Source organism: Heptranchias perlo, chromosome 22 (genome assembly GCF_035084215.1).
Source record: "Heptranchias perlo isolate sHepPer1 chromosome 22, sHepPer1.hap1, whole genome shotgun sequence".
Taxonomy (NCBI): domain Eukaryota; kingdom Metazoa; phylum Chordata; class Chondrichthyes; order Hexanchiformes; family Hexanchidae; genus Heptranchias; species Heptranchias perlo.
The window spans coordinates 45,809,946-45,834,820 of NC_090346.1; the positions used below are offsets into that span (position 1 = coordinate 45,809,946).

Below are 24,875 nucleotides of genomic sequence, written 5' to 3' on the forward strand. Positions count from 1 at the left end.
CTGCTCCTATTTCTTATGTACTCCAAAAATATTTGTGACACTTGAATACTGGTGCTTGAAGTTGGCTGTGACATCCAGGGTTAATGGATGTATTTCTACCAACATTAAATTCTCTCCCGTGGTTGCAAATCTCAATGGGAACACCAGTAGGGATGGAACAATTGGACTTAGTGCCACTGGGAAGGGTAAAGCAGGAGAAGATGATGATGGGAGTTGGTGGTCCGTTTTCTGTTTTTTTTTTCCCTCTCTCATCCTCCCCAACAACTCCACGGGATAAACAACTCCTTTGCTGCCGGCTCCCAGCCTGTTGTGCGATTCGCTGTTAAGAGGCAGGCAAGATTGGCCAAAGTTTGACTCACTTCCTCGAGTCCCATCCGCCCCGGCCGCTGATGCTGCAGCCATGATTGAAGACGACTATGTGGTGAATTGGGGGCGAAAGCCACATCCTTCGCTTCATAGCACAGCCCATCGGCACATCAACCTAAGCCTCTGCAGTCACACATACAACCCACAAAGACTTGCAACCGACACATTAATTCCACCCCCCGCCCCACCCAATACCATAATCCCTGAAGATTATCTTGACCGTTCCGGTCTCCGTATCCAGCAAAGTCTCCACATCATAATCCCACATCTCCACATCATAATCCCTGAAGATTATCTTGACCGTTCCGGTCTCCGTATCCAGCAAAGTCATCAGACGATATTTTATTAAAGCCAACAGTACACACAAAATCAGGAAGCAGGGACTTACTGTGGCATCACAAAGTAGGCCATTGCTGACAGGGTCTAAGAAACTGAGGAATCTCAGGCTTTGACAGCATTGTACAACCAGGATATGCAGCTAAGGGTCCTCATGAGGATCACTGAAGTATCAAAACTAAAGACAATCTATTCTTCGATGGGTCCGTTGGTAAAACCAGTGTGTAACTGAATCATACAAACCGGTGGGGAGGGGGGGGTTCAGGGGGAGATACAAAAGGACGAACTAGGGTAACCTTGTTAGATTATGCCCTTGATAAATAGTCTCCAGATACTAATTGTTTCCAGCACTTGGGTGTGTTGGGTTATTAGTAACAGATCTCTGCCTGGAGAATCACCATCTCTTTGGACAAAATTATGGAATTTTTGCATCACCCTCCGCAGCTACTGTGGTTGCAAGCTGCTTCTTTCAAGTCGAACCCTAAATTAACCTGCCTGTAACTGAGAATTGGAAGCTATCTGCTCATTTTCAAACGTTGCTGCCTCAAGTTACATGCACGACCAGTGGGGGAGGGTAACATCCAATTAGTTGTCATCGCCATCCTCCAGTCCTAGTGGAGAAAGCTGACCTTTTGTTTCAAATGTGAAGAAGTTGACAAGTCTCTTAAACCACTGACAGTCAGGAAGATAGGAACAGGAGTAGGCCATTTAGCCCCTCATACCTGTTCTGTCATTCATTGAGATCATGGCTGATCTGTGACCTAACTCTACATACCAACAAGAGAGAATCTAACCACCTCCTCTTGACATTCAACGGCATTACCATCGCCAAATCCCCCACCATCAACATCCTGGGGGTCACCATTGACCAGAAACTTAACTGGACCAGCCATATAAATTCTGTGGCTACGAGAGCAGGTCAGAGGCTGGGTATTCTGCGGTAAGTGACTCACCTCCTGACTCCCCAAAGCCTTTTCACCATCTACAAGGCACAAGTCAGGAGTGTGATGGAATACTCTCCACTTGCCTGGATGAGTGCAGCTCCAACAACACTCAAGAAGCTCGACACCATCCAGGACAAAGCAGCCCGCTTGATTGGCACCCCATCCACCACCCTAAACATTCACTCCCTTCACCACCGGCGCACTGTGGCTGCAGTGTGTACCATCCACAGGATGCACTGCAGCAACTCGCCAAGGCTTCTTCGACAGCACCTCCCAAACCCGCGACCTCTACCACCTAGAAGGACAAGGGCAGCAGGATCATGGGGACAACACGTTCCCCTCCAAGTCACACGCCATCCCGACTTGGAAATATATCGCCGTTCCTTCATCGTCGCTGGGTCAAAATCCTGGAACTCCCTTCCTAACAGCACTGTGGGAGAACCTTCACCACACGGACTGCAGCGGTTCAAGAAGGCGGCTCACCACCGCCTTCTCAAGGACAATTAGGGTTGGGCAATAAATGCCGGCCTCGCCAGCGACACCCACATCCCATGAACGAATAAAAAAAATAACCGCTTTGGCCCCATATCCCTTTGGTTAACAAAAATCTATCAATCTCAGATTTAAAATCAAGAGTTGGCGTGAATGGACCCTCAATATGAAATCATTGGCTTTGCCTTTCTTCCCCCTCAAAGTTTCACCCAAGTTGGCTGGAGGAAGAGAAGAGTAAATTGCTTGAAGAGGAGGGAGTAAGAAAACATTAATATTGAACTACAATGAATATTGCCTGCCTTACAAAATTCATCCTTGTCTGAGATTATCACCTCATCTTCATTTGCCTCCATTTTGTCCATCACTCAAAATATTACATTGCTGAAAGTGCACTGTTTTTTTTGTTTTGTAGTCTTCTACACAGATAGCAAAGTCCTACACCTGAATGCTCTTAACGGAGCCATTTTCACAAATGTAAATTTAAGATCAGATTATCTATATTCTAGCAACAGCCCCCAATTAACCAATAACACTTGACTGTTGATAACTGAACCTTTATATAAAGTGAGGCCTATTGTACAACAACAACTTGCATTTATATAGCGCCTTTAACGTAGGAAAACATCCCAAGGTGCTTCACAGGAGCGTTATCAGTCAAGAATTGACAGAATGAGCCAGACACATGAGACCTGTTGAGGATTTCTCTGGGGGTGGGATGGGGTGTTAATGACTGACTGACTGTATTCCTGATGTTTATCTGTGATAATGTTGGGAGGACGAGGGTGTTTTCTGATGGTTTAATATGTTACAGCGTGGTTAACTAGGGCAGTTTTTTTTATTGACACTTCAAAATATATCTATCTCTCCTTCTTGAATACATTGAGTGGAGGCCAAGTCATTAGATGTATTCAAGAAGGAGATAGATATATTTCTTAATGCTAAAGGGATCAAGGGATATGGGGAAAAAGCGGGAACAGGGTAGAGTTAGACGATCAGCCATGATCATTTTGAATGGCGGAGCAGACCCAAAGGGCCGAATGGCCCACTCTTGCTCCTATTTTCTATGTTTCTATGTTAAAATAATTGTAAACAATTTTACAACACCAAGTTATAGTCCGACGATTTTATTTGAAATTTAAAATAAAATAAAATCGTTGGACTATAACTTGGTGTTGTAAAATTGTTTACAATTGTCAACCCCAGTCCATCACCGGCATCTCCACATTATGTTAAAATAGTCCAAGGCCACTGTGAAAATCACAAGTTTCATTACAGTGCCCAAACATGTTCTGTTAACCGAGTCCAAGTAACCCATTACCCACTTAACTAAGATTGTACTAAAACTATGAATACATTCTTCCTTGGAAGAGCCCACACTCCCAGAAGGTAATTTCATTACGTTGCACGTTACTTTACAGTGGATCTGTGCGGCTGCTCACTGTTCTTGCCACTCCCTGACCCTCCACTGTGCCTGCTCGTACATTATCTTCTCCTGTAGCCTTTGGCTTTCACTGTACTAGATAAAAATGGAAGTGTGGTATTTACTGATTTATTTACATATGTTCTTATGTTTTTAAAAAAAAATGAGGTAACGGTTAATGGAAGGCAGAGACACTGTCAACGGTCAAATCCCAACCAAAAAAATAGGTCAAGTCTGAAGCGACTTCTTGTAACAGCCCAATGAAGAGGGAAAACTTGGGCCAGCTTCAAGTTTCCACTGGACCACTGTCAAAAGAAAACAAGTTTTTATGAGCTTGAGCCCAGCAAAAGCCTAGTTTTAGCTCACTCTCTGTCTAAAGGCAGTTAAGGTCCAGCCTGGGGCACAGATTCATATACATCCTCAATGGAAAGAATAGAAACTGCATTTAGGATATGATCTCATCACAGGCAGAAGGACTCGGGGAGGTTAATGTCAAGGGTTAGGGGCCCAGAACAGGTGAAGACCATTCGCGATGGTAAAGAGAGAAAAAAACGTCAAAAAGCCTCCTTCTACGGTCACCAACCCTCCAGGATTGTCCTGGCGTCTCCAGGAATTAAAGATTGATCTCCTGGACGCTGCTACAAGCAACACCCAGGAGAAAAATCATGGGGGGGGTGGAATTAAAAAAAATTGTGTGTCTTTTTAAAATTTTCTGTGAACACATTTGTTTATTAGTTATAGAAATATTGGAGATGGGGAAGAAAGACTGGGCGGTTGGAGGTGGGAGGACTTCTGATGAAACCTCCAGGAATACATGCAACCAGAGTTGGCAACCGTACCCCCTTCAGTTGTGCTCATCTTTTGCTTCCTCTGTTTTTCAGGCGAAGGATCCGAAAGCCATTCTAAGGCTTGAACAAATCAACGCCACCTTCCAACCAATGAAAATAGGGAACCCAAACGGACTGCAAATAACATATTTAAAAGATAACAGCACAAGGAACATATTTGTTTATAACGAAGATGGAAAGGTGAGGTAAATGCCTTGTGCAAATCGAATAACTATTTTAATACGGACCGGGAGAATTTCTGAGGGTATTTTTTGGGGGGAGGGAGGTTGGAGATAGAAGATCGTGAACCCTTATTTTTCAAATTGTGGTTCTGGGTTTTTGCAAATGTCTGCGGACCATTGAGTTCAGTCTAGCCAGCCGCAGTAAGCAGACCGATGGTTGTGTTCCAGGTCTGTGTGCAGTGAGTCACGAGCAGGTTTCTCTTGAGCTGATATCTTTGTATTGATTTTTGTGCTGTTTCACTGTGAGTTTTGAGCGACCCCAAAGTAAACTGTCCAGATTTTCCAGATCAGGAAGCCTCAACTGGGGTGGATTTCCACTCCCTTCGTCTGGTGTTAACGGTGACGACCTGAAAATGGGGTTGGTCTCCTTACCGTCTTGTCGTTGCCGACGCCATTTTGAATATACCGCGCTCCCTCGGGATCACACTGGAACGCCAATCTAGAATATGTGCTCAAGTTTCCGGATTTGAACTCCCCCCACCATGCTCTTCTTCGAAATAGTGCCGTGGGATTATTTTACGTCCACCTGACAGGGCAAATGGGGCTTTGGTTCAACGTCTCATCCGAAAGACGGCACCTCCAGCAGCGCAGCACTCCCTCAGCACCGCACCGGGAATGTCAGCCTGGATTTTGTGCTCGAGTCTCTGGAGCGGGTCTCGAACCCACGACCTTCTGACTCAGAGGCGAGAGAGCTACCCACTGAACCACGGCTGGGACAAAATGCTGAACCGGACACATTTACACCACTTATAATCCACTCTGCCTCTCATTATTGTCCATACGTTCTCGGAAATCTTGGAGCACGATGATAAACTAACCCAGCGACTCCTCACATGTGCGGCCGGTGATATGGCACGGCTCTCGGCACCTTGAAATAATAATCCAGAATCCTCCGGTGCCATCTCGTTTGCCGGGTCTCTCAATGTATACTTATTTGAAGTTACAGTAATGGTTTAAACACAAACTATCAGATGTACAGTATCAGTCACTTGCTTGGCCAGCAGTGGTTCTATTTAAAGGATATATTTGTTAATTCTTTCTTCTTGTAAATAGGAAATAGTTGACTGGTTCAATGCAATCAGAGCAGCTCGTTTCCATTACTTACAAGTGGCATTCCCGGGAGCCAGTGATGCTGATGTGAGTCCCATTATATACTTAACTTCTTTATCCAGCGAGTGGTGAGAATGTGGAACTCACTAGCACATGGAGTAGTTGAGGTGAACAGCATCGATGCATTTAAGGGGAAGCTAGAGGGAGGGAGAAAGGAATAGGAGGATATGTTGATAGGGTGAGATGAAGAGGGGAGGGAGGAGACTGGTGTGGAGCATAAGCACCAGCACAGACCCGTTGGGCCGAATGGCCTGTTTCTGTGTTGTAAATTCTATCTAACCTTCAATGGTATTTTTTACAAAATTGATTCAGTGGGATTTTTATCCAGTTTATATCAGATATTGTTCCACCTATTCGTCCAGCTTCACAGTTCTTGGTTAAATAAAGCTTTCCTTGATTACCAATTTACTTAGGGGTCCAAAAGGGAATGAGTGGATAGGATAGCAGCAGGGCAGTGATTACACACTGTGAAGTGTTCATCAATCTTCAGGGGTCTCGGAGAGGACTGTAACTGGGGATTTTCAACGTGACTCGTGATGCTGTGACTACGTTTTTCAAAAAAATTATGTCACATTGGTAATGGCAATACTGTGGGGATCAATTAATGTTGGCATGTTCCTGCAAACATCAGGTTTTCCTCTGCTTCAATAGAAAGGCTTCAGTACAGTGGGATCGGTCGTTGCTGTAATAATTATTGTGGAATATAACTAAGGTCACAGTTTTCTGAGCCGTTCAACTGCTAGAAATTGGATTACTGTCACCTGGAGGTTTAGCTGGTTAGGGAGTTGGTTCGGCTGGTTAGGGAGTTAGTTTTGTTCGGCTGGTTAGGGAGTTAGTTTGGTTTGGCTGGTTAGGGAGTTTGTTAGGCTTAGCTGGTTAGGCAGTTAGTTAGGCTTAATTGCTTAGGGAGTTAGTTAGGTTTAGCTGGTTAAACATTTAAGATTGGAACTGAACACTGGAGGGTGACATCGATACAAGTAGAGCAATTCTTTGCTGCTTTGTTGGAGACAATGACAAGGGCTAGTCGGAGGCAGCTGTAAGTAGGACAGATGTTATGTGGGTTGGACAGCTCGCCCAACATAAATAGCCTTGTGACAAATTACCCTGCAGAAAGGTACAGGGTCCAGTCACCGTGGGGGAAGCTTGTCACTTCTGAGCAACCAGCGCTGAAGACCAACACTGCAGTGGTGAGAGGAATCGGCATGTTATTGGGATACGATACCTTGACATATAAAAGAAAGTCTTGCATTCATGTAGCGCCTTTCATGCCCTCAGGACGTCCTAAAGCGCTTTACAGCCAATGGAGTACTTTTGAAGTGTAGTCACTGTTGTAGTGCAGGATACATGTGGTCCTAACTGGACTAGCAGTGAGAAACTTACTAGTACCCTGGCCTGCCCGGATTTAGCGGGCGGAGCTCCAGCTATAATTCTTGTGCACATTTGGGTATCACTAAAGTAACGGCTCTTACCAACCTGTACCCAAGTTCCCTGGGCTTAAGTAAACGGCATTTCTCCCTACAGGAAGAAATCATGCACTGCACATCAGGAAGGCAAAACTCCACTTATGCGGGCTCTATAAAAGAAAGAGAGGCTCTCATTTATATAGCGCTTTTCATGATCTCAGGACGTCCCAAAGACGCTTTACAGCCAATGAAATACTTTTGAAGTGTAGTCACTGTTGTAATGTAGGAAACACGGCAGCCAATTTGCGCACAGCAAGATCCCACAAACATCAATGAGATAATGACCAGATAATCTGTTTTTAGGTATTTTATTTGAAGGATAAATATTGATCCAGGACACCGGGGAGAACTCCCCTGCTCCTCTTCAAAACAGCACCATGGGGTCTTTTACGCCCACCTGAGAAGGCAGACGGGGCTTCGGTTTAACATCTCATCCGAGAGCTGGCACCTCTGACAGTGCAGCACTCCCTCAGTACTACACTGGGAGGGTCAGCCTGGATTATGCACTCAAGTCTCTGAAGTGGGACTTGAACCCACGACCTTCTGACTCGGAGGTGAGAGTGCTGCCCACTGAGCCACGTCTGGCTGCTTCCACAGTCCGGCCCCTGCACTCTCCATACACTGAGAGCCACTTCCTCATTCCAGAACATCAGCCGCCTCTCCACTACGTCATTATTGGATCTTTGCTGCAGGCTGCAATGTCGACAACCCCTGTTCCATTGTTGGGTTAGAACCTCTGTTAATGTCGATCTAGAGCCCTGACTTGGACCTCACTATCCATGAGGGCTGTAATGCAGCCTCCGGCAGGTTAGATAATGGGATAGGCATCAAGTGACACCTAAAAGCGCCCAGCTGTAGCGCCCAGCGTTAGTTCCAGGGTCTGAGCTATAGACGGTCCTGGAAGAATAGTAATGGTGACTTTTTCCTTTATACCTCAGTTGGTGCCAAAACTGACAAGAAATTATGGGAAAGAGGGATACATGGAGAAGACAGGTCCGAAGGTCAGTAAGACTTTGGCACTTAAATCATTGAAAAAATTATATTGTATCTTTGGGTCTTGAGAAAGGTTCACAGTTTATAAACAAGCCAGATGATATTTGCACTTAAATGCTTCTGTTATTTTAATGTTTACATGGAGTGAAATATTGGATCAGATGTGTAGCTCACAAGATGTCCAATCTTTCTTCATATCCATCAGGAATAGAAGTCCTACATCTCCTGATCATCTTATCTTGCTCTAAGGTTCTTGCCTCTATTGCCCTCCTGGAAAGGCCATTCCCAGTGTCGATTGCTCTTTGCATGAACTAATTCTTCCTTTCCTCTGTCCCAAACTTTCCTTTCGCCAGTTTTAACCTATTAAGCTTGTTCTAGTACCTGGCGATGCCTTAGAGATCTGTTCCAGATTAACCTCACTCTATCCCCTTGTATATTTCTACAAGGTCCCCTCTTAGTAAGGGTCGCCAACCCTCCAGGATTGCCCTGGAGTCTCCAGGAATTAAAGATTAATCTCCAGGATTGTACAGCGAGCAACGCCCGGGAGAAAAATCATAGGGGGCATTTTAAAAAAGTGTATATTTTTATGAACATGCAGACATGACGGACAGGAAAAGACCCTCTGGCCCACCCAACCTGTACCACAACCTGTATCACAATATATACACTCCCCACCCCGACCCAGAACCACGAGATCTCCTGGGAGAGGCAAAAAAAAACAGATTAAAACCCAGTCCAATTTGGGGGGGGGGGGGGGTGGGAGAACAACTGTGAAATTCCATTTTCTGTTTCCTTTATTAGATATAAAAATATTGGAGAAGGATTTTTAAAAAAGCACTGTTTAACTGGGCGGGGCGGTTGGAAGCGGGAGGTCATGTGATGAAACCTCCAGGAATACGTCCAACCAGAGTTGGCAACCCTATCTCTTAGCCGCCTCCTTTTGAGGCTAAAGAACCCCAGTGTCTCCCCATTTACTCAATCCTTTGTCCTGGGGAATAGCTTCATTGCGCCTTCGTTGCTCGAACACATTACCCAAGGCGTGGTCTGACCAGGGACCTGTACGGTTTTACTGTGACATAAAATCATAGAAAGGTTACAGCACGGAATGAAGCCATTTGGCCCATCGAGTAATTAAGCAATCTATTTCCTTTCACACTTGACCTAAGTGGCAATTCAATTAACCATTGCCCAGAACCCTTTCTGCTACAAACAACAACTTGCATTTATATAGCGCCTTTAATGTAGTAAAACATCCCAAGGTGCTTCACAGGTCCGTTATCAAACAAAAATTGACACCGAGCCACGTAAAAAGAGATATTAGGACAGGTCACGGTTACTGTTTCAACACCACATGTAGTATATTTACGAGATCCATAAATGATGTTCTTCAACAAAGTGGTTCTTTCACAGGTCTAGAATCAATCAGTCTTAAAAAAAAAATTGTCTACTTTATTCCATCTCACACCTACTGTACCGTTAGAGGTTTGTCAGAATTATATAGGAACTCCTTCAGACAACTACCAATTGTTTTTTTTAGGGAGAGAAAGTTGAACTCAGGCCCCATAAATTAACTTACAAACGTCAGCAGCACCGACGAACATCAAGGGATCTCCGTATATCTTTTCCAGCCTGTTGGCTCCCCCTGCTGCCTGGTGCCAATGAGGCACCCAAAATTCAGCGGCAGCTTCATGGTTACAGTCAGACCGGATTGCGACTTGTTAAATTCAATACTGCTGATTCTGAAAGCCAGTTATAAGTGTACTGGATAATCCAAAAAAGCCTGGGACTCCAAATTTGAATGAACTCAATATCATTCAACGAGTCCCTATTGTTTTTGTTTTTCCTGATCAAACCAGAGTAGGTGTCACTAACTGTAGATCCTCCCACCTGGCCGCCAATCTTTTATAAACTCCGCTCATCAGAACAGAAACTTCCACAAAACTCTCTTAAGTATACGCAATGATTGAATCCTCGGTTAGAGTTCAAAGTGTTTAATGTGCCATGTGAGAAGGTAGTGGTGTTCGATGGGCAGCAGTAACCGTTATTACAGGATGCTCACAAACACATTAAAACATTTACAACGCTGAAAGTCTCTTTTGAAATCTCTTGCCCAGCCGTCCGATTGAAGGGCATTGTTTAGTTCTGTTTGTTTGCGTTGTCTGATTAATCCATGGGCAAAGATTAGGAATTCTGAACAAGTCATGCTGTATATCCTGAAATCCTACTCACCAACTTCCAAGAATTATACCACACTTTTCTAAGTCTCAGAGGCAAGTCAGTGGCTGTCCCTGAAAGATCGAGGGGCATTAGAAAGAAAAGAGTGCCCTCAAAACAGTTTAAATATAGACAGTAAGAGCATGCGAGACGTGCAAATAAAATAAATTCCCTTTTTTTGGCAAGTGGCACTGTGTATTTTTTGGGGGGCAGGGGATCGGGAGGATTTTTAACCTAGTGACCAATCGGCAACCCATTAAACGACTACTCCCTCCACCACCGGCGCACAGTGGCTGCAGTGTGTTCTATCTACAGGATGTACTGCAGCAACTCACCAAGGCTTCTTCGACAGTACCTCCCAAACCCACGACCTCCACCACTTAGAAGGACAAGGGCAGCAGGTGCATGGGAACACCATCACCTCCAAATTCTCCTCCAAGTCACACACCATCCCGACTTGGAAATATATCGCCGTTACTTCATCATTGCTGGGTCAAAATCCTGGAACTCCCTACCTAACAACACTGTGGGAGAACCTTCACCACACGGACTGCAGCGGTTCAAGAAGGCGGCTCACCACCACCTTCTCAAGGGCAATTAGGGATGGGCAATAAATGCCGGCCTCGCCAGCGACGCCCACATCCCATGAAAAAATAAAAAAACGAATCATCTAATCAGATATGGTATATGGAGACTTGTCTTGGAGCAGTACAAACAACATCGCAAATGATGATCAATGCGAATAGATTGCTTTGCATTACTGTAAAATAGATTGTGCCATTTATTTTTCACTGACAATTTGTTCTGCTTGAAAGCTCTTCACTTACTTTTCCTCAGTTTCAAGCTTAAATGTAAAATAAATGTCGTAGGGGCTGCAGGAATGACTTTGTATATTTATTTTACAGAATTAGTTTTCATCTCGTCTCTTACACCCGGTCCTTCTAACGTTGCTTTGTGTCTTCTCAGCAAACTGAAGGGTTTAAGAAACGATGGTTCACATTAGATGACAGGAGGCTGATGTATTTTAAAGATCCACTGGTAGGTTCAGAACACGTGCTCATTTCTTATGTTAGTGTAACTCGCCTGATCCTTTTTCTAAACACTCAGGGTGAAATCTCATACGGGCAACTCTGGCACAGAATTCCTCCTCGTGAGGATAGCATGCCGGAAAACCCAAGAAAACTAATATTGAATCGGGAACAGGGACTCAATCAAATTAACATAAGTAAAACAACAGTAATGAAGAAAATAATAGCACGAAAGAGTGACAAATCCCCAGGACCAGATGGTTTCCATCCCAGGGTTTTAAAGGAAGTAGGTGAGCACATTGCGGATGCCCTAACTATAATCTTTCAAAGTTCTCTAGATTCAGGAACTGTCCCTCTGGATTGGAAAATTGCACATGTCACTCCGCTTTTTAAGAAAGGAGAGAGAGGGAAACCAGGGAATTATAGACCAGTTAGCCTAACATCTGTTGTTGGAAAATGCTGGAGTCTATAATTAAGGATAGGGTGACTGAACACCTCGAGAATTTTCAGTTAATCAGAAAGAGCCAGCATGGATTTGTGAAAGGTAGGTCGTGCCTGACAAACCTGATTGAATTTTTTGAAGAGTTGACTAAAGTAGTGGACAGGGGAATGTCAATGGATGTTATTTATATGGACATATAGAAGGCATTTGATAAAGTCCCACATAAGAGACTGTTAGCTAAGATAAAAGCCCATGGAATCGAGGGAAAAGTACGGACCTGGTTAGGAAGTTGGCTGAGAGAAAGGCGACAGAGAGTAGGGATAATGAGTAGGTACTCACATTGGCAGGATGTGACGAGTGGAGTCCCGCAGGGATCTGTCTTGGGGCCTCAATTATTCACAATATTTCTTAACTACTTAGATGAAGGCATAGAAAGTCTCATATCTAAGTTTGCTGATGACACAAAGATTGGTGGTATTGTAAGCAGTGTAGATGAAAACATAAAATTACAAAGGGATATTGATAGATTAGGTGAATGGGCAAAACTGTAGCAAATGGAATTCAATGTAGACAAATGTGAGGTCATCCACTTTGGATCAAAAAAGGATAGAACAGGGTACTTTCTAAATGGTAAAAAGTTAAAAACAGTGGCTGTCCAAAGGGACTTAGGGGTACAGGTACATAGATCATTGAAGTGTCATGAACAGGTGCAGAAAATAATCAATAAGGCAAATGGAATGCTGGCCTTTATATCTAGAGGACTAGAGTACAAGGGGGCAGAAGTTATGCTGCAGCTATACAAAACCCTGGTTAGACCGCACCTGGAGTACTGTGAGCAGTTCTGGGCACCGCACCTTCGGAAGGACATATTGGCCTTGGAGGGAGTGCAGCGTAGGTTTACTAGAATGATACCCGGACTTCAAGGGTTAAGTTACGAGGAGAGATTACACAAATTGGGGCTGTATTCTCCAGAGTTTAGAAGGTTAAGGGGTGATCTGATCGAAGTTTATAAGATATTAAGGGGAACAGATAGTTTCTCTCTATCCACCCTTTTTCCACTGGTTGGGGATTCTAGGAGTAGGGGGCACAGTCTAAAAATTAGAGCCAGACCTTTCAGAAGTGAGATTAGAAAACATTTCTACACACAAAGGGTGGTAGAAGTTTGGAACTCTCTTCCGCAAACGGCAATTGATACAATCTCAATTGCTGAATTTAAATGTGAGATAGATAGCTTTTTGGCAACCAAAGGTATTAAGGGATATGGGCCAAAGGCGGGTATATGGAGTTAGATCACAGATCAGCCATGATCTTATCAAATGGCGGAGCAGGCACGAGGGGCTGAATGGCCTACTCCTGTTCCTATGCCCATTGCTGGCACAAGTCATTTTAAAAAATGGAACAAATGCACTATTTCCACCACCACTTTTGTTTTTTAAAAAAATGGGGTGACAGCTTGAAGCATTTCTGTATAAACCAGCTGGAAAGGAGGACGAGTGGAATTAAATGGCACCTGAATTCACTGTGAGCCAGAATGGCCTCCTCCTGTGGTAAAATTTTCATATTTCTAGAAGTCACCAGATTGATATTGTGCTCAGTTTTTGAGGGCAAGATTCCTCCTCCTGATTCATTTCTTTTAAAAAGCAACAAGAACAAAATGGTAAATCCCAGGGGTAAAATTTATCTTCGTCAGTAGCGCAAAACGGGCTCATAGCAAATCAGCCACTTGATTTTACTCTCCCACTCTCACCCCCAGCCTGATTTCCACACCCCCCCCCCCTCACCTCAGATGTTGGCTGGCTGATTTGCTCTGAGTCTGTTTCACGCTACAGACAAAGACCAATTTCACCCCTTCCCTACCCCAATTTTCCGTTCATACCCGTCTCATTATAGTTATAGTATGATGTTATAGCTATTACTGAAACATGGCGAAGGGAGGGGCAGGACTGGCAGCTCAATGTTCCAGGGTACAGATGCTATAGGAAAGATAGAGCAGGAGGTAAGAGAGGAGGGGGAGTTGCGTTCTTGATTAGGGAGAACATCACGGCAGTAGTGAGAGGGGATATATCCGAGGGTTCGCCCACTGAGTCTATATGGGTAGAACTGAAAAATAAGAAGGGAGAGATCACTTTGATAGGATTGTACTACAGACCCCCAAATAGTCAACGGGAAATTGAGGAGCAAATATGTAAGGAGATTACAGACAGCTGCAAGAAAAATAGGGTGGTAATAGTAGGGGACTTTAACTTTCCCAACATTGACTGGGACAGCCATAGCATTAGGGGCTTGGATGGAGAGAAATTTGTTGAGTGTATTCAGGAGGAATTTCTCATTCAGTATGTGGATGGCCCGACTAGAGAGGGGGCAAAACTTGACCTCCTCTTGGGAAATAAGGAAGGGCAGGTGACAGAAGTGTTAGTGAGGGATCACTTTGGGACCAGTGATCATAATTCCATTAGTTTTAAGATAGCTATGGAGAAGGATAGGTCTGGCCCAAAAGTTAAAATTCTAAATTGGGGAAAGGCCAATTTTGATGGTATTAGACAGGAACTTTCAGAAGTTGATTGGGAGAGTCTGTTGGCAGGCAAAGGGACGTCTGGTAAGTGGGAGGCTTTCAAAAGTGTGTTAACCAGGGTTCAGGGTAAGCACATTCCTTAGAAAGTGAAGGGCAAGGCTGGTAGAAGTAGGGAACCTTGGATGACTCGGGAGATTGAGGCACTAGTCAAAAAGAAGAAGGAGGCATATGACATGCATAGGCAGCTGGGATCAAGTGGATCCCTTGAAGAGTACAGAGATTGCCGGAGTAGAGTTAAGAGAGAAATCAGGAGGGCAAAAAGGGGATATGAGATTGCTTTGGCAGATCAGGCAAAGGTGAATCCAAAGAGCTTCTACAAATACATAAAGGGCAAAAGGGTAACTAGGGAGAGAGTAGGGCCTCTTAAGGATCAACAAGGTCATCTATGTGCGGAACCACAAGAGATGGGTGAGATCCTGAATGAATATTTCACATCGGTATTTACGGTTGAGAAAGGCATGGATGTTAGGGAACTTGGGGAAATAAATAGTGATGTCTTGAGGAGTGTACATATTACAGAGAGGGAGGTGCTGGAAGTCTTAACGCGCATCAAGGTAGATAAATCTCCGGGACCTGATGAAATGTATCCCAGGACGTTATGGGAGGTTAGGGAGGAAATTGCGGGTCCCCTAGCAGAGATATTTGAATCATCCACCGCTACAGGTGAGGTGCCTGAAGATTGGAGGGTAGCAAATGTTGTGCCTTTGTTTAAGAAGGGCGGCAGGGAAAAGCCTGGGAACTACAGACCAGTGAGTCTGACATCTGTAGTGGGTAAGTTGTTAGAGGGTATTCTGAGGGACAGGATCTACAGGCATTTGGAGAGGCAGGGACTAATTAGGAACAGTCAGCATGGTTTTGTGAGAGGAAAATCATGTCTCACGAATTTGATTGAGTTTTTTGAAGGGGTAACCAAGAAGATAGATGAGGGCTGTGCAGTAGACGTGGTCTACATGGACTTCAGCAAAGCATTTGACAAGGTACCGCATGGTAGGTTGTTACATAAGGTTAAATCTCATGGGATCCAAGGTGAGGTAGCCAATTGGATACAAAATTGGCTTGACGACAGAAGACAGAGGGTGGTTGTCGAGGGTTGTTTTTCAAACTGGATGCCTGTGTCCAGCGGTGTGCCTCAGGGATCGGTGCTGGGTCCGCTGTTATTTGTTATTTATATTAATGATTTGGATGAGAATTTAGGAGGCATGGTTAGTAAGTTTGCAGATGACCCCAAGATTGGTGGCATTGTGGACAGTGAAGAAGGTTATCTAGGATTGCAACGGGATCTTGATAAATTGGGCCAGTGGGCCGATGAATGGCAGATGGAGTTTAATTTAGATAAATGTGAGGTGATGCATTTTGGTAGATCAAATCGGGCCAGGACCTACTCCGTTAATGGTAGGGCGTTGGGGAGAGTTATAGAACAAAGAGATCTAGGAGTACAGATTCATAGCTCCTTGAAAGTGGAGTCACAGGTGGATAGGGTGGTGAAGAAGGCATTCAGCATGCTTGGTTTCATTGGTCAGAACATTGAATGCAGGAGTTGGGATGTCTTGTTGAAGTTGTACAGGGCATTGGTGAGGCCACACTTGGAGTACTGTGTACAGTTCTGGTCACCCTATTATAGAAAGGATATTATTAAACTAGAAAGAGTGCAGAAAAGATTTACTAGGATGCTACCGGGACTTGATGGTTTGACTTACAGGGAGAGGTTAGACAGACTGGGACTTTTTTCCCTGGAGAGTAGGAGGTTAAGGGGTGATCTTATAGAAGTCTATAAAATAATGAGGGGCATAGATAAGGTCGATAGTCAAAATCTTTTCCCAAAGGTAGGGGAGTCTATAACGAGGGGGCACAGATTTAAGGTGAGAGGGGAGAGATACAAAAGGGTCCAGAGGGGCAATTTTTTCACTCAAAGGGTGGTGAGTGTCTGGAACGAGCTGCCAGAGGCAGTAGTAGAGGCGGGTACAATTTTGTCTTTTAAAAAGCATTTGGACAGTTACATGGGTAAGATGGGTATCGAGGGATATGGGCCAAGTGCAGGCAATTGGGACTAGCTTAGTGGTATAAACTGGGCGACATGGACATGTTGGGCCGAAGGGCCTGTTTCCATGTTGTAACTTCTATGATTCTATGATTCTATTCTATGATTCATTAGAATTATCACCAGGAGGAATTTCACTCCCAGATCTTGAATGCTAAAACAGCAGTTTTGTCAATGTGTATTTTTTTAAAAAAATACACCAAGTGCCAGTGTCAGTGCGAATGGCCCCATGATACACTAACGGTATGAGATTAAGAGCCGAGGCTTCAGTCTCTGAGTGTGACAGAATTTACGTTATTGTATTTTGATTGTGGCTACTTGCGGATAGTGCAAAATGATTTCTCACTGGGCCTCGTCAACTCTGTGCCAGCACAACCCTTAACCACAAATCTGAGCTGACATTGTTCTGTATAAGATTGGTTTCATGTTCTGAATGTGAAAATGTGGAAACTGTTTATTAAAAGTCATTACTACCATGGAAAGAACATTTTGTACTTGGCAAGAATATCCCCCACCTCAAAGATTCAGGATAAGAGTTCAATTTTTTAAGAATATATAATGACGAAGGCTTCATTGCTATTTTCCCCATTCCCTTTCCCCGGAATTACTACAACAACTTGCACTTATTTAGCACCTTTAACGTAGAAAAATGTCCCAAGACGCTTAACATTAATCAAAAAAAAAGGATGCCAAGCCAAAGGAGGAGATAGTAGGAGGGACGACCAAAGGCTTGGTCAAAGAGGTAGGTTTTAGGGAAGGCCTTAAAGGAGGAGAAGGAGGTGGCGAGGGTTTAGGGAGGGAATTCCAGAGCAATGGGCCTGAAGGCACGGCCACCAATGGCGGAGCAAAGGGGTTAGAGGAGGTTATATAATCCATAGTCCTTGATACCCTTACCAAATAAAATTCAGTTTTGGAAGCTCCAATTGACCCTCAGCATCCACAGCCTTTTGGGGGAAGAGTTTTCCAGATTTCCACTACCCTTTGTATGAAAAAGTGCTTCCTGACTCCACTCGTGAATGGCCTGGCTCCAATTTTAAGAGGTGAGGGAGGGTGCAGGGAAAACCAGGCAGGATTCCCAATCCCATTACCACTGACTCCTGCTGGAAAGGGAACACCGCTGGAAAGGATGAGGGTCAGCTGAGCTGTTTCTTGCCCAACCCCCCAGCCCTCGTTGGACAGTCTGCTGCCACTCACTGTTGAAGCTCACACATGAAGATGAGATCTTGGGTAAGGCACAGGAGGGCAGCCAGTAACCGGGAGACTGTACCCCCCCAGCACGAGTGGCCAAATCTTTCAAGGTACAAACCGCAGGTTCAATGGAGCGGAACAATACCAGGGAGAAAAAGAATCATCCGCCTCCTCTTGTTGCAGGATGCCTTTGCTCGAGGTGAAGTGTTCATTGGGAGTAAGGAAAACAGCTATAGCGTTTTGGATGGGCTTCCTCCAGCAACGCAAGGAAATCATTGGCAATATGGAATTACCATAGTAACCCCCGATAGGAAGTTCCTGTTTGCGTGTGAAACAGAAAGTGAACGTCGCATTTGGATGGAAGCTTTTCAGAAGGTTATTGACAGGGCAATGTTGCCCCAGGAGTATGCAGGTAAGGAACAAAAAAAAGTTCTACAAATTCTTTTCCCTCTTGTATGCAAAGAGAAGAGCAATTCTGCTACATCATCATCATCAACGACAACAATTTGCATTTATATAGCGCCTTTAATGTGGTAAAATGTCCCAAGGCGCTTCACAGGAGCGTAATCCAACAAAATTTGACACAGAGTCACACAAGGAGATATTAGGACAGGAAAGCTTGGTTGAAGAGGTAGGTTTTAAGGAATGTCTTAAAGGCGGAGAGGTTTAGGGAGGGAATTCCAGAGCTTAGGGCCTAGGCAGCTGAAGGCACGGCCGCCAATGGTGGAGCGATTAAAATCAGGGATGCGCAAGAGGCCAGAATTGGAGGAGCGCAGAGATCTCGGAGGGTTGTAGGGCTGGAGGAGGTTACAGAGATAGGGGGAGGTGAGGCCATCGAGGGATTTGAAAACAAGGATGAGAATTTTAAAATCGAGGCGTTGCCAGACCAGGAGCCAATGTAGGACAGCGAGCACTGGGATGATGGGAGATCGGGACTTGGTGCGAGTTAGGATACGGGCAGCAGAGTTTTGGATGAGCTCAAGTTTACTGAGGGTGCAAGGTGGGAGGCCGGCCAGGAGAACATTGGAATGGTCGAGTCTAGAGATTACAAAGGCATGGATGAGGGTTTCAGCAGCAGATAAGCTGAGGCAGAGACGATTTTCTGTCTTTGGATTTATTTTCAAGTAGTTGAGGTCCATCTGCCTGCTGTCCAACTGCATTAATATGGAATAGCTGTGGAGCTGATGCCAGAATAAAAATTAATACGGGCACTGTGCTGAATATCAGCTGTGGTACATATTTCTGTGTATGTTCTGACAAGCATGTACTGTCCCCTTCTGAATAACTCATACAATCACCTGAGCATTATGCTGTTTCATTTTATATGGTATAAATGCGACACTCAGAACATTAACTCACCTGTTCCTCTCTCGACAGATGCTGACTGACCTGCTGAGTGTTTCCCACATTATCAGATGTGTTTTTTTTGTTTCAGATTTCCAGCATCTGCAGCATTTTGCTTTTTACTCTTCTTAAATTTGTCCTCTCTCTTTTAACGTATGTGTCCTCCATTGACGTAACGGATAGAGGGATTTGATACTAATTTACTGGAGATTGCTGTGATTATATTCCATAGCAGAATGTCCAGGTTCTGGCCCTTTTCCCATTTCCTGCCTGTGTTTAAAATGTTTTCCTGAGAAATTTAAACAAGAGATAATCTACACAGGGAAAAAGCCATGCTATAATCTCATGCACCAACCCACTAATTCCCCTTAATAATCTTCGTGGCCCCTTAAGAATTAGCCTTCAATAAACAACAATATGACTCAATTAATTTGCAGGAAATGAAACTTCAGTATTGATCAATTAGATTGCAAAACTTGTGCTGTTCAGCTATTAGACCAGTCAGATTGAGGAAAAAGAACAAACCAATGGATTCACCATCATCTTTCTATATGTGTCCCATTATCACCCCTTTTTGTCTTACACCATTGTCATTTTGTCATTTAATCACTACTGCCCTCCACCCTATCCTTTCCTACCCTGTCCCCTGCCCCGCCCCTCCACCCCCTCTTTCCCGGGCTCTGTACTTGCTTAAAAGCTGTCCATCTGTAACCTCTTCCAGTTCTGATGAGAGCCATCGATCTGAAACATGATGCCAATCTCTCCAGAGATGCTGCCTGACCTGCCGAGTGTGTTCTGATTTTAGACCAGTGTTTTTAAAACTAAGCTTTTTTTTTTATTATTGTCACAAGATGCATTCATTAACAACAAAGTAACCTCCGCCCTTTGTTTTTTTTTTCCCCCAGTGGAAGCACATTTTAAACACAAACCGTAGAAGGACCCTGGGTTGGTGAGACCGTGCGCACATTTACAACATCACCTGCTCATCGCTCTTCGTTTTGAAATCTGAATTGTTCGATGTTTGCGCAGTAGTCTGTGACCCCACCACCCCTCCTCCTCCTCCTCCTCCCTCCCGCAGTTTCCAACGGGGGACGCGACCACCAGAAGAAAATTGGACGGTGGCAGGAAGTGAAGTTGAAAGTGATGTGCATGTCGCCAAACTGTAAAATCAAGAGCATGAATTTCACCTCGGCATTTGGGCCAACTATCAGAACTCGTGGTTCAATTCACACAACACTGCATGAGTATTTTTATTCATTAATATTTAATCCCAGAATGTACCCACCGCAATAGGATGCTATAAATACGATGACATGAAAAGCTGAAGTTTTTTTTAAAAATTCAGTATATTGTTTCATGTACCCGCCTGTGACTGTCCATTGCTGGTTTAAGTGCCAATTCTCTGTAAGTGAGCATTGAGAAATATACATTGTTCTTAGTCTTCAAACAAATGTATTTAAGTGTATGGAGTAAAATTAAAATGAGCTGTACAGACTTTAACCAGCAGTGATTCTACATGAAAAACTTTTTCCAATGTCCATAAAGATTTTTTTGTTAGTTGTGGTTGTGACCACTCATCTACAAAACTTGAAATTGCTTTTTTTTGTCATAAATGTGTGTATTTTCTTCAGACTGTCAAAGGAAAAAAAACATACCAGTGTTAGTGAAGCTGAAATTATTGTAACTTGATTAAAGCCAGTATGTTGTCTCGCAGTGGTACCGCTTTCTTCTCTGTGAAGATGCTGCTTGAATTAAATTGTGCATCTAGCTGTTTTCAGGGGATGTGTTCTCAGTGATGTGTTCTCCATTTAAAGTAAAACAGTTCAGTGATAATTAATTACTGTGTACTGCTCAGTTTAAAGTTAAATTTTAGTGATATGTTGTGTTCTGTGATGTCTGTGCCAGATTATAGTGTAATATATAATTACCATGGTAAACAATGTAAAAAGCCTTTCTATTGCAGCAATTCTTCCAAAATTGGATCCTCAGCTTTTTAATACGCCTTTTTTTAGAACTGAAAAAAAAATCTGAAATTTGTTCTGCAAAGTAGTGAATGAACTCCTGCAATTAATCCACCAATCATGTCTATTGGTTTTCATTCACCAGTGTAAAGTAACTTTGACACAAAGTTATCCAGATGCAGTAACATTAAATATTACACTAAATGCATTCTTTAAAATGTACCTCAATGACGGGACCAATTAATCTTTTTTTTGAGCTGTGATCTCAACCCAAAACATTAAGCATCCCTAAGGTACCTGACAAAATAAAATCCGCACAGAATTTCTGTTAATGTACAGCAAGCCTGTTACAGAAAGGTCTTGAGACTGAACGTGGATGTAATGTTTTTTTTTAAAAATCAGTGGATGAATTCTCTGGTTGTTTGTTCCAGCCTTCAAAGGGAGTTGATGTGAAGGGTCCATTGTAACAGTTTGATGGTGTGAAAATTGGATTAGGTCAACTAACGTAGAGGGAAACTGTTTCTACAGGTGTCACTGTCAGCACACTCGGCAACAGTGTATCTCAGCAAACAAAACTAGCACTTCATGACAGAGCAGACTAAAGATGAGCTTGAGCAGGTTTGTCAGGGCAGAAAGGTCCTTTCTCTGTACCAGCAAACATAAATTAAGTGAAGGAAAAAAATAATGGTCTAACTTATATTCTTTATTCCAAATACAGAATGAAGTTTTCAGAATCTAATTTAATTTATATATTGCTTTGAAATTATATGTGCAATTTGTGTTGTTTCAGCCATTTATTTTCACTTGCACCTCCCTGTATAATGCAATTTATTCACAGCCAGTATGTCAAACTGGATTGTAGCTAAAGAATAATATATTGGGAGTAACATAACCTGCTTTTTGTTTCTTCCTCTTTTTTTGTAGTCATTGGGAATTTTGCAGTTGGTCCTTTATGGTAACTTGCATATGGTTTTTGGAAACATTAAATGTTATGCTGCTAACAATTAAAATGAAGTACGCACTGGTTAGCTATAGAGGAGCAGAACTAATTTACTCACTACTAGTAAGTTTTCAAATAACGGGCAATATACTTGAATAGGCATGTTATCCAAAACAAAAAACAAAGTGGTTAACAAAAAAATTAAGATCCTGATGATTGCGAGGAAGAGTAATGCAAAGCATAGGATTGTTTGAAGCATAAGTGTGTTCATGTCCATTCCATTTGTGTTATTTTAATATGGTGTGCATTTAGTTATGGAAATCATGCATAATGTACAGTGGAGAAAATGGTGCTGAAATTAAATACTTGTAAAAAGTTATCATGATGTCCCAGACCAGACTTTGTATGATGATTACTTTCAATTAAAAAGGTCTTGATTGTGTTGCACAAATGAGACAAGTTGTAGCAATTTCACGTTATTCTTTCAGATCAATTTTAACCTTTCCTTTCAACATGGAAGGAAAGTCTTTAACTGAAAGGACGGTGTTATAAAGGAGGAACTACGTGCTCCAAAGACATTTATTCTGCTTTCAGCATCACTGAAACATTACTTTGGAGAAGTGTGTTGCTTAATGTTTTATTAATTGGGAACACTATCACCTCCAAGTTCCCCTTCAAGGAACACACCATCCTGACTTGGCCAAATATTAGCTGTTCCTTCATCGACACTGGGTCAAAATCCTGGAACTCCCCAACCTAATAGCACTGTGGTGGGGGGGGGTCCCTTCACCACATGGACTGCAGCGGTTCAAGAAGGCACCTCATCACCACCACCACCTTCTCAAAGGCAACTAGGGATAGGAAATAAATGCTGGCCTGGCCAGCAACGCCCACATCCCATGAATGAATTTTAAAAAATTCTTCCTATTTACATCTTTTAAAACCATTAATGTAGGGGCATGTTCCATTACTACAAAAATATTACAGGCTGAAATTATCTATTAAGGTTTTTTTGGTGCTTATCAAGATGGGGGATGCTGATGCTGGGAAATGAAATCTTTCCCATTTCAGGCACGCAGCATCAGCATCAAGGCTCCCAGGTCAGATGCAGCACAGGTTAGATGTCTTGTAGAGGCAGACAATACAAGATATATCATACCTAACCTCAAAAGAGCACCTCCTGCACCTTTCTGGTATTTCCCCACACCAGTCATCCCATAATCTCTCTAAATGAGACTGTGCCAAATTAGGGGCTCACACCCCCTACTGCCCAAACTCATGTATGGTATGAGTAATTTCAGACCTGACGTCGTAACTGTTGCCTGCTTGGGATGACCAGGTGACTTTGGACATCTGGTTCCCAAAGCTCTCCACCACTGGGGTTTTCCTCACACCATGTCTGGGTACGTTGTAGACTAATTGATAGCTATTAGAACGATAATGGAGTTGTTGACTATCATGTGCTAGCTAGGGTGGTAGAAGGCAAACTAGATGGACCATGGTCTTTTCTCCTCTAGGAATTCCTATGTAGTAGTATCCATCAGTGTGGGCTGGATTCAAACACAGGTCCTCAGAGGTTAAAAGGCAATGATTTAATTCACTGTACCACCGACTCCATCAAGATTTCAGTCCTTTCTATCTAAGGAAGTCAGTTTCCATCATAATGGTAGTTGTTTTTGACTTATATAGCAAACTGTTTGATATAGGACAAAGACCGATTCATCACAGTGCTGGTTTTTAGATGAGATGTTAAACCAAACCTTACTGTCTGTTCAGGTGAATTTTAAAGATGCACTGGCACTATTTAAAGAGCCGGGAGCTCTTCTGTTGTCCTGGCAACCATTCCTCCCCCAACCAACACCCAAATAAAAATGAACTGTGACACCGAAAAGCAATCCAATTTATGCAAGATACTGTCGTGTATTTCAAAGTGCTATGATGAGGTGCTGTATAAATGCAAATCCTTACTGCTTTTATCAGTCCTTAACAAGCATGAGACCCAATTTTCAGTTGAAAGAATGGACTCCTTGAATAATAGTCACTTGCCTCCTGGAGCCTGCAGAGGGGCAACATTGGTGATCACACCTCATCGTTAGGAGGTAAGGACTGTTTGCCCTCACAAAAAAGATTTACAGTGCACCGTGAAATTAAATGATGTACAAAAGTCAATCAGTTATCTTGTACTCCCATTTACTGGTCTACAGCTCATTCAGATTGTGTAGGTCGGTGACTTCAAGGATTTAGCAGGCAGGTTACCCTTATAATCACTGTTCAAGGAACAAAGCAGTGTTACAGTGACCTATAAATGCTCAGGTTAACTATTCAGTTGCTTAAAAGGTTGCCATTTAATCCCTTTCCTCTCTTTTTAAGATCACATGTATTATCCATTCAGGCTTTCAGAATGCAATTTCCCTTTGCTGAAAATTGCCTGTTCTGATCCTCAGCTGAACTGCAAATTATAGAGTCATGCAATGAACTGTTGGATGTTGTTAACTGATCAGAAGTTTCTAATCTGCCTCTGGTTAGAATTTACGACTCGTCTTGGGCAAATCTGCTTCAAACCATCTGAACAGGTGATGCTGCACTGTGATGGTTTGCTTTCCACTGTGCAAGCTGCTTCCTCTTCACAAACATTTTACATTTTAGGGCTACTGAAGAGGTAATGCGCTTCCTGCACACAATGCGGTCAGAATCCTGTAATGATTATAAACCAGTAAACATTTTCATTAAATGAGCAACATTCAATTTTGCTCCATATTTGTATTTTTTTTTTTAAAATTACAATTTGCAAATTGTATTTGGAAACAGAGTGCTGTTTAGTGCTCTGGTGGTACTACTTATTCTGATTGGCTGTCCCAGATTGAAATAAATTTGCATAAGGTGTATTCTATAGCAGGGGAGTGGAACTAATTGGATAGCTCTTTCAAAGAGCCAGCACAGGCACAGTGGGCTGAA

The 24,875-nt window shown here is 43.2% G+C and overlaps 1 protein-coding gene across 1 annotated transcript in view; it reads left to right on the plus strand.

The window, feature by feature from the left end:
• LOC137340739 (arf-GAP with dual PH domain-containing protein 1-like) overlaps positions 1-22,379 on the plus strand; it is a 106,265-nt gene extending 83,886 nt beyond the window's left edge. The window contains exons 6-11 of the mRNA XM_068003471.1: positions 4,440-4,586; positions 5,681-5,764; positions 8,139-8,201; positions 11,374-11,445; positions 17,859-18,087; positions 19,925-22,379. Coding sequence (XP_067859572.1) covers positions 4,440-4,586; positions 5,681-5,764; positions 8,139-8,201; positions 11,374-11,445; positions 17,859-18,087; positions 19,925-19,953 — 624 coding nt within the window. The 3' untranslated portion in view covers positions 19,954-22,379. The remainder of the gene's footprint in view (positions 1-4,439; positions 4,587-5,680; positions 5,765-8,138; positions 8,202-11,373; positions 11,446-17,858; positions 18,088-19,924) is intronic.
• The last annotated feature ends 2,496 nt before the right edge of the window (positions 22,380-24,875 follow it).